At 34.8% G+C, this 11188-nt stretch overlaps 1 protein-coding gene across 1 annotated transcript in view; it reads right to left on the bottom strand.

Moving 5' to 3' along the window:
- GNA15 (G protein subunit alpha 15) overlaps nucleotides 1-9079 on the bottom strand; it is a 36321-nt gene extending 27242 nt beyond the window's left edge. The window contains exon 1 of the mRNA XM_072404727.1: nucleotides 8398-9079. Coding sequence (XP_072260828.1) covers nucleotides 8398-8542 — 145 coding nt within the window. The 5' untranslated portion in view covers nucleotides 8543-9079. The remainder of the gene's footprint in view (nucleotides 1-8397) is intronic.
- Nucleotides 9080-11188: the final 2109 nt, after the last annotated feature.

Genomic DNA, 11188 nt, shown 5'->3' on the forward strand with positions numbered 1-11188 from the left:
GGCAAGATTTCAAAAGAAAAAAGTTATGAGTCTGGGACCAATAAATGTGATCATTGTGTGAGCAATGTGTCACACAGTTGCATCTTTATAAATGTAGGGATGTCTCTAACCACTTAGACGATATGACAATTTTTTAATATAAAATATTTATGTATGAAGTCTGATATTCACTTCCCCTTAGGGTTCACTGTTTCAATTCTTGATTTCCAACTTCCCGATTACTGTGCCGTGAATTTACATTTTTATGTAAGGCTCAGTCCCTCAAACATTTTACAGGCTGACTCTGACAAAACAAGCTAGATGAGCTGTAATATATCAAGTCTTGCAGAACTGTACCAGTGCAGATGACTTTTAAGATTTTCTAGCTGATCCTAGGGTCATGCACACAAAACACATTCTCCTCTATCTGTTTCCTGGTATAGTTATGCTCAAAAGCTGCATGAGAAAGAGAAACATGTTTATGAACTGCCAATGAACTGTGACAAAAGGAAGATGTTTCAGGTGTGCTTTTGTAGTTTCTATTGTACAATACCTTTCAGGGTCTATGTTGACAGATTTTGATAGACATGCACCACGTTTTTGACATTAGTCTAAAGGTTTCTGAGATCATTCAGACCTGCAGGTGCAGTTAACCTAAAGTTCACCTACTTTTGACCTGCAGTTGGCATGCTTTAAGTAATTTTTCCTTCCTACAGTCATGTGAGGGTATGAAAGTGAACAAAACAAACATCGACATTGGCCTTGATCTACAATGTAGTAGAGGGGTTAACTGATTTTTTTTTTTAACAATATATTTTATTGTGGTTGATGATACAACTAGTTTATACCAACAAATTGTATAGACACATTACTGAAGTAAAGACACAAATCACAACAAACTAACAAAGATATTGAAATAGGTTTTTAGTCTCGTCTGACCTGAGAACCTGTGGGAGTCTGCCACATACTGATGAGCACCCATCACATCCAAGGACTGGTAAGCTAAAATGTATTTGTTTTTATGCTCATAGATTTGGGTTCACTGTAAAGAGGACATATTATCATGTCTTTTACTTTAGAGAAAAGGGTAGATAACCTTTTGGCATGCACAGAAGGAGCATTCTTCTACTGCAAAAAACACATGTTAAGTGAGATTGGCAATTGTTTTTACAATTTCTGGAAGCACAGGAAGAAGAGGGAAGAGGATGACGATGCCTGGTGTCCAGCTTGTGCTGGGGTAAAGAAGGAAGACTGGACAGCACCGGACAGTGTCGACTAACTTTGCAGAGGGATCAACTGCTTTCCACCTATAAAGCTAAGTTACTTGTCTTTTTGTTATAGTTCCACTTTAGACAAACTAGCACAAAATACAAACTAAAGCATTTTTTTACTTTCACAGATAACAATAATGTAAATAATTATGGTATTTTATAGTATAATTTTCACCTAAGTGTTATGAAGACCTAAACTTTGAGGAACACTGTCCTAGGCTGTGATGCTTACCTAAATATTATGCAGTCACCTTTGGTAGTACTTCAATTTGTCAAGGAAATACCTTACAATGCGATGTCACAAACAATTTGTAAATAACACTGAAATGCAAAAATACCCATAAGATTCAAATGTATAATTTGCCACAGTATCTTCTTTTGACAATATTCTGTACTCCACTGATACATACCTACTGAACTGACAATGGAACAACGTTAAGAAGTAACCAATATAGCATCCTTCCAGGACTTTCTTATAATGATCACTAAATTGCCAAAAAAATCAGCTTCATATTTTGTTTATATGCAAACCTGATGTTCCCCTACCCCCCTTCATGAAATCCAAGCCTTTAGCGGTGCTGCTGAGATTAGTTGAGAGGTTATAAGAATATTCTTTTAACTTAGCTGGCCCTCTTTTACATACTTGTCTTTGTGGACACCTAATGTCTCTAGGAATGTACCCTCACTTACCTCTGACTTGATCCTCAGTCTGTCTCAGCTTACTGTAAAGGTAATCATGTTTGCCATGACCTAGGACCTATATTAAGCCTGAATCTGAACTACTAATAGTACAGCTACAGTTACTTTTAGTTTCTTTACATCCTTCAGTAAATAAACACTCCACTTCCATTTTGTTCCTTCATTATTCCTTCTTTACTTTAAAATTATTCTGCAGTGTGATAATGAAATGATGTGACTTACTAATTATTGTAAGATATATTATCCATTCTAAATATTCCTTTCATCTGCAATTATCTATCTTTTTAGCTAGATGTCCCCCATTGCTTTTCTTCTTATCATTCTGCACATCGACATCTTTCCTTTCATTGTTTCTCAGAAAATAAAAATGCTCATGGTGCATTATTTCAAATTTTAAAATGTCAAAATGTCACAATTTATGATTTAAATCTAAATAGTTGAAAGACACAAAGGAATAATCTGTTCAATATCAAGTGGGTCTTATCAGAGCACCTCCAGTATTTCAGCCAAAAGGACCCTGATTTGATTCATGCCCTGGGCCTTAAATTATTGTTTGAGCTTATCAAGGTGATTAGGACTACTATAAAATGTCAGTTGTTTTTGCAGTAAAAGGGTGAATTAATAGGGGATGTTCTTGTAAAAATCCAATAGAATAATATACATCTGTGTTTCCTGTTGTGAAATGTTAACTAGACGTCAAGAAAAAAACGAGTTTGTTTGCTCAAATTACCAGTTTTAAATCAAGTTACTTTGAACATTTTCCATATTTCACAATCACAAAAACATCATCTGATGCTTTATTGTTCAAAACACATACACCAAACAGCCTATATAATCTAAAACGCACAAAATTCCCCAAACTGTCCCATTTACAGTGGAAATTTCAGATCAATGTTAGACAGAAACTCCTGACGTGACAGAAACTCCTGAAAAATAGTACACAAAGTTTGAATTTAGTTTTTTTATTTCCTTGTACAGTAGAACCTAATACTAATCACATGCCCTGCATGCTTATGAGTTGATGAAGAGCCCTCCCAAGAGGTCCCATTGGGAGGGCGGTTGGCACGATTGGTACTATGGCCAAAAAGTGTAGTAAGTTTAATAAGCTTATTCTCTGGAGTTTAGTTCTTAAAAAGTGTACACAGACACTTTTGGCAAACCTAAATATTATAATTCCAAACCAAAAGTTTTACATAAATTTCCTTAACATTTAATTAGTATGCAATTATTATGTTTAATTATGTACACCTCTACTAGTACATTTTTAAATTAACATTTTAAGTATAATAGTGTGTATGCAGACAGTATTTAACAATATATGTGAATATATTACTATAAGTATAACAACCTGTCACCAAAATGTACAATTAGACTCTCCTGTTGTGTACTACTTTACCCCCACCTCTTAGATTGTAAGCTCTTCTGGCCAGGGTTCTCTCTTCCTCCTGTGTCATTGTTTGTATCTGTCTGTCATTTGCATCCCAAATTTAATGTACAGCATAATGTAATATGTTGGTGCTTTATAAATACTGTTTATTATTAATAATACTATTAATAATAATAAAAATAATATGCCGTGGGCAAAGGGGAAAACCTGGAAAAATTGATGATGAGATATTCAAAAATTTATCAGAATGCTGTCTAATGATGCAAGCGCATGCCCCCCCATCCTGCTTTATTATCCAGGATTGGGAGAATGTATACATACAGACTGCCATAACTTACAACTGATAGTATTGTGGGAAACCCTGACACTTCTAGTCAAAAAAAACTGTACTCACCACCTGAAAACAGGCCAAAACAAAAGTTTTTATAAAAGCATTTGCTGGTTTTTGAAGCAGTAAAATGGTAATTAAATCAGTTGTTTCTAATTGCAGAAGCATTGCAAATACATGAAGCAGGCTAACTCCGCTTGGTCGGATTTATGCATACTAAGGGCAATCAAAAGTTTACTTCAGTAAAATAATTTTATCTCTTTATCTGTTCGTGTAAGTGCAAATAAATACCTGTTAATACCAGAAATGTAGTGAACTTGTTTTTGCCTCTGCTGCATGGTTATCATTATAGTTCCTAGTTGTTCCTAAACTACTAAAGTAACTAAAGTAATCGACCAACCACATTTTACATAATTACAACAATTATGAAGTGTTACATGGATACAAAAAAAACTTGTAAGAAAGAAAGTTGTTTATAGGATTATAAAAGTGTAGTTAGTACAGGCTCATTTACTTTACAGACTAGCTGAAATGTGAAAATCCTCAGGCAACTGAATCCCACAAATATAGATGGGAGTTCTTATTCATATGTAGTATGTGAAGTTGCACTGATATGCATTTAAATCAGTGACACAGCAAATACTATTGTTGTCTATGAGTCCAGTAAACACAAAAGGATTTTTCTGGTGAAAAGGAGGTGCTCAGAGCACAAAAAAAATCCAATTTGGATTAAAGCTAAGTAATCCAACCAGTTTCAAAAATTCTGAGTCATAATTTGTATTTTAGCTTTGATATGGTAAGTAAAGTATGGCTCAGCCAATCCAGTTGTCAGATGAGGACAACTGTCATTATCTTGTGACCTAATATACCTGTCAATGACTTGTATCGCATTGTCAGATTAGAAATCAGATTGCCCAAATTTTGAGTTTCTGATCCTAGATTGGATTAGCTCTGGTCCAAATCAGAAGCAAATTCGCTCAAACTATCCCACTTCCACTAGTAGACATATTGCATTCTTTGAAGTGCAGCACACAAAAATCCATTACAATGAACTAATGACAAATATTGGAAAAAAAACATACAAAAAGCACTATAAAGTCTAGTTTAAAAAACAAAAAAGAAAAACAGGCTATATTGTGCATTAATTTTTATATCTGCTGTAAAAAACAGGATTCAATGTACATGCATTTTGTGGGTGGTTAGAACAAACTCCTATTTAGACATCAGAATATAGTTTCTATCCCACTCCTCTCTCCAATTAGATGTAAAATGCCAGTTGCATAAACAGCTAACAATTACATATTTAGATTGTCTAAATAGCTTGAAACCATATAAATGTTAAGTGATGGAAATCTGTAACTAACATAGAGAATACATCCAAATGTGGATATCAGAATCATTGTAGCACTACATGGATATTATGGTTTAAACTCTTTTTTCAATTGCTTTCTGCAAGCGGTCTATACAATATTTATATATTATAATTTATGGGGGTTATCACACACTATTCACATACTGAGGATATTTATATAAATGTTCCAATAAAATTAGCAAAATGTGCTCTAATGGGCAATTTGCTTTAAAATATTAACACAAGATATATAACTCTTGATATTTAACATTAATATACATTAAAAAATATATAGGCCATGATTTACTAAAGCTCTCCAAGGCTGGAGGGAATACACTTTCTTCAGTGAAGCTGGGTAATCCAGAAAACCTGGAATAGATTTCTTAAAATCATTTGCAATTTGCTAGCAAATGTTTTGAATCCTAGACCAGATCCATTCCAGGTTTGCTGGATCAGCCGGCTTCACTGATCAAAGTGTCTTCTCTCCAGCCTTGGAGTTTTAATAAATCAGGACCATAGTCTCAAAGCAACTGTTATCCCTAATCACTTTCTAAGTATGTAATTGTCGCTGTCACTGATACTGAGGTTTTCAATGTAAATGTCCCATGAAATAAATTAGAAGTCAAAGGTTAGCAATCCCAGAACAACTCAACACTCTTCTATCATTAGCACAGATCTGTGTAGCTGGGTTTACTTCTTTTAACATCACAAGACTACTGCACTTGAGGCTTTCCATAAATGACTTATTGTGGCAATGATCATCATATTCTTTGAAGCTGAACTTTTGTGTCCAATAGACTTCCATTGCTGTGGCTAAGCCCTTTCACGTGCAGTATGTGAAGCTGTATTGATCTGTGTTTAAATGTTTAAAGCAAGGACACAACACAAGGGTACCTAAAACCAAAATGCAAAAGTACTTTATGACAATTCCTCATCTACCTGGATAGATATTGGTATTGTAGATAAATTCATCTTCAAAAATCACAACAGTGGCACTAAAACCTTGGTTCTTTTACTAAAGTTTTCTTTTGCAACAGAATCTTGGAGTCTTGCCAGCCCTCTAACGACACCAATTATTATCTTAAACTGTCAGGTCTTCATATGCTTCAGATTTACTGCAATCACTGGATATATGAACTTCAATCAAAATTGGGCATGATTGATGATTCAGCTTTGCTTTGCTTCAATTTAAACACACCATTCCACATTGATGCAAAGCAAAGCACCCTAACATAAGTATGCAGTGAGCATTGCCTCATTGTTAATTCTAACGCATGGCCCATTTTTGGTTGCCAGACGCATGGAACAGTCTCTAAGCATAACTAAAAACAACCTTAGAGTTGTTTCTGTAAATATTAGCAATCTTTGAAAATTAATCACTGAACAGTACGAGCAGCTAAAGAGGTTAGTGAAATTTTTTATTAAAGATCGTTTTACTGCTTGTTATGTAGCTTTAAACCCTACTAGGATATATATTTTTTCCCACTTAAATAGTATAACAGAACAATGTCATTGTCATCTAAATGAATTGTGTGCAACACACTGCATTGTACATGACTTTCCTAGCAGGTGTGACAGTTGTATTTGTAGAATGGTTTTAAATCAGTGTTCCTCTCCTCTGTAACATAAGTGAAAATACAATGAAACTACTTATGTAACATTATTGTTTTTTTTTTATTTACATTCCTTTTTAATTCTCAGTAAAAAAATGTCATGATAGATTGTCATGTTCCTATAGTTGTAGTCACTTTGTATATCCCCTGGGTTTTTGTTACATTCACATACACCTAGGTATCTTAGATGTATGGATACCCTCACACTGGACAATAGTTTACCTGTCATTGTGACTCACCCTTCACTTCAAGTGCTTCTGCGTTAATTTATACAGTTGGATTTATTAAAGCTTTACAAGTCTATTTGGAGAACATAGACTATCATGGGTGAACATGGGTGATCCAGCAAACCTGGAATGGATTTGGTCTAGGATTAAAACATAAGCCATATAAGATTTTAGGAAATCGATTCTGGGTTTATAAAACCAAGCTGACAATGACACTTTGGCCAGAGGCAACATAAACTTGAATTGGAACTAGTTCTGCAATTATAAATTGCAAGCAAGCAGGATTTTAATGCAGATGGGACAGGAGATGTCCCTTCTGCAATAAAACATATGTTTCAGCCTGTTTGCAATCTTTTTTTCTTAGAGTACACTGAGCTGCACATGGGCTGTCAGGAATAAATTAACTGGATGCCCAGAAGCTACATTATTTCAGCTTGGCCCATCAAGACGGCTGAAAATTTAACATCTGGAAAATGACCAGCAAAAAAGGTAGCCCCTGAGTGAGGATAGGTAAATGTGAATTAAAAATGTAATCAGGTGGGAAAGATTATTTTATTCCAGAAGGAATTGATAAAGGCCCAGTCTGATCGAAAGTTTTTTGCATTTTGAAGGTTTAGTTCCGCTTTAATTCTTAACCTGTTGTCAGGTCAAGAAGACAACCATCTGAGACCTACAGGTATTTGTATAAAGTACAATTTGATACATTTATTGCTCATAAAGATACATTTGTGGTAGTATTTAATGTTAACCCTGTGTATTTTAAAAACATTAAAGCATATGTCTGACCGATTTGTTTCTGCAGTGTTAGACAGAAAGCTTTTACTGCTATTTAAGATTCTGTTACAGAGATTTCTTCTTACTTACTGTGTCAATGGTTTCACCAAATAGGATATAAAAGATGATCTACAGCAGAGATTCTTAAAGATTGCAAACATTCAAATAAAAGGAAGAATATCACAAACAAGGGAGTTTTAATCATTGCTATTGTAAAATTAAGAACAAAAGGGTTTTAGACAAACCCTTATCTACTACCGGTACATGCTATTTTGTTTGTTATGTATTTGATACCATCATCAGTGTAAAAAATGTTTTCCTCGCTAAGTTCTGCTTTTTATAATTAAATGGGACTGTTTAGGGTTTTTTTTTTCTAAAAAAGTAAAAAAAAAAAGGAAAAGTAAATTGTTATATAGACATCATTGTTATCATTACTACACAGTATATTAAAATTCTTTGGAGCTCGCCAATGAATGCTACAGCAAAAAATATTTCCTCTTTTTCCTCCAACATTCATGAATCAGTGAATCAATTACCTGAGAAAATGCCGCATCAAGGCACTGCCTCCTTCTATGAAATGAAAAGCTACTGTAAGAGATGTATTCTATGTTTTGTATCATTTATTCAACAGTAATGAAGGTAAGTAGACTGTGGCAAAGCTCTTCCACCGTAGTCTTCTTACCTCTATTTCTGTGACCTTTTTGAAGTGGTCCTTATGAAGTACAGCCTAATATTAGTAATTGCACAGTAATTATCAGTGACACTTACCCAGAAGCAAGAGTTTCAACTCTTTCCGATCTCTGCTCTTGTGAAATTTAAGCATCCTATTAATCTCTCGGTTAATGGCCAGTGCTGCTTTGTCATCTTCAGACAGACAAGGAGGGCAGAAGCACCACAAACACCACCACGGCATATCACAAAATAATACCAGATGTTCAAACTGGTAGACCCCGATGCTCCACTTTCATTTGAATGTCAGTTTCATTTCATACTCATTTCAATCTCCAAGGAGAGACAAGCTTCTAAAACAAGCCCTCCAATTATGAATGATGGAGGCCAAGATATTCCTAACTAGATTTCCACATCCAGTCATTTATATCTTCCCAAAACTCAGTTCAGGTGGACTATACAAATCTTTCCATCAAGGACATAATTGGCAAACAAAACAGCAGCAGTAGTTACTTAAACAATCCGCAGGAAAAGTTTTTCTTCTTTCCCAGTAAGTTTCCACAAGGCTGTGAACTAAATAATCCATGTAAAGCTCTTTAAAAGGTACTTAAGAAAGAAACCGGTCACTGCTGAAGTCAACACTAAATCCCAACTCTGATCATCAGGCCTCCCTTGAGAGATACTTCAAGTGTATGGAGGATGGTAGCCAGACCCAAGTGGAGACTAGTTAGAGGAACAAGTTTTTCAAGTTGACAGGTCTCAGCCGCACCTGAGCTATGCATTCTCCTTAATCACGAGCCAGCAAAACAGGTATGAGCACATAGCTGCCACCTTCCTTGTTGGTAAAAAGGCAGAAAATAATAATACAATTATTCTATATTCAAGGGAAAAAGGGAAGTGTATTAAGAGTTCTCTCTGCCAAACAAGCTTTAGTGATAAGACTATGAAGATCTGATTACATTTATGTTTAATATAAACATTCAACAGACAAAAGACTGTTTGCAAAGAAATGTTTTACTTTGGGTAAACATTTATTTTTATATATGATATCCAAATTAGATTAGGATTACCATAGGAGCTCCGGGCAGAGATTATGAGTCCATATGCTCCCTATTTTTAATAGGGGCAACCAAAACTCAATTTTTGTCAGTTTCCTTGTCATTTTTTTGACTTCAACATATTCACATTATTTTTTTAACTTCAGGAAATTATGCACTATTCATTAAATGCCACCCACAGCCTAAGGGATTGGTAAGGAGTGTTTGGTTTATTGGTGGGTTGACAAAAGTGTCAACTTCAATTCAGTTAACAACTCACTGCAAATGTACTGCTTGGTGTGCTTGAAAAGAAAAGTACCTCAAAGATTTTTACTGCCTTTATTATCAATGCTGAGAGCTTTTTCAGGAATGATTTCTTTTTTGGTGGTGTGCCACACATTGCTGTAGAGGTTTGCAGACAATCCCAGAAAAGTTTCCTTCCAGATTGTATCCCCAGTATTTATACATACATAGAGATGAAACATAACATCTGAATTTAAAGTCCTTTTTAAGTACCAATTTATAGACCTTTGGAAATTTGCCAAAACTTTTTCATGCCATAGAATTAAAAAAAAAAAGCATAAAGTATTTAGTTTAGAGTAAGCGTAACAGCCAATCCTTTATGGTGCTTCTATCTTGTACATGGCAAGACAACCTTTTTGTACTCACTAAAATGCCAAAAACATTTCTGATGTATTCTGGTTTATGCTGACTCTTTGCCTTCTCTAATATACCAACACCTTGGGTTTATACTGTTTATGCCACATTCTGATTGTATTGTGGCAGCTGATATTCATTAGTGTGGGTGTATTTCAAAGATTTGCAGTTTGGCAATTTGTGCTAAGTAAGATTACCTATCCCAAACAAGCTAAGGGCTCTATTTATACAACTGACATTCCCTGAAACCTTCCCTAGTGAGCATCAATTACTGTAATTGAAACACATGGAAATGGAAGATTCCCACCAGGTATTCTCTGAGGGAATGTCAGATTCTCTGTCTACTTTCAACTATATGATCACGTGTCTGCTAATAAAGAGCAATACATTTCAGACACTAGCATGTTGTTTACATTAGAATATGTTTGGAGATTACACTGAAATATTGGGGTATAGCATTGTTTGGGGTTACAGCCCTTAAGAGAATGTTGGCATAAAAGGTCAGGGACAGTACAAATGGTAGTTTTGTAACCTTCACATTCTATTCTGACAGATTACAAGGGTGTTTTAACATTACAAGTGAGACACCGTGTGGTCACACAAGAGTATAAATGCTATAAAAGGCCTGAAAGGTAGATCAAAACAAAACTCTAGTGGTAATACATGTAAAAAGCAGTATCACATGCAAACCAAAAAATTTAAAAAATAAAAAAATAAAAAAAAAAAAAAAGCTGGAGTAAACATGAAGATAAAAAAAATAAACTTTTTCTATCCTTGCCAAATTTGTTTTTGTCACCAAGATTTACACAACACAGCTGTGTGTGTGGCAGGGAAGAGGTCTGGATTTTTTTGTTTTACAAACCCTACTCACTGTGATAGAGCAGTGAAAGAAAGCAGAAGCAGCAGACTGACAAGCACATTTGTCACCTGAATTCTTGCTTTCTCAACATGAGCCTTGCTGTAATGGTGATGCACCGTAAACTCAAGTTATTTCAGGTACTTACACTGCTTGACAAGGATGGATGGATATATATATATATATATATATATATATATATATATATCATATTTTATTGTTGTAACTGTCTTAGCACATCCACTATACCCATATTCTGTTGATCTGCCCCAAATGTGTTTTTTTTTTATTTTTAAAAAAGCACAGACACACAAAACATACTGGACACCGTCTGCAGAAC

Source organism: Pyxicephalus adspersus, chromosome 3, assembly GCF_032062135.1.
Source record: "Pyxicephalus adspersus chromosome 3, UCB_Pads_2.0, whole genome shotgun sequence".
NCBI lineage: Eukaryota > Metazoa > Chordata > Amphibia > Anura > Pyxicephalidae > Pyxicephalus > Pyxicephalus adspersus.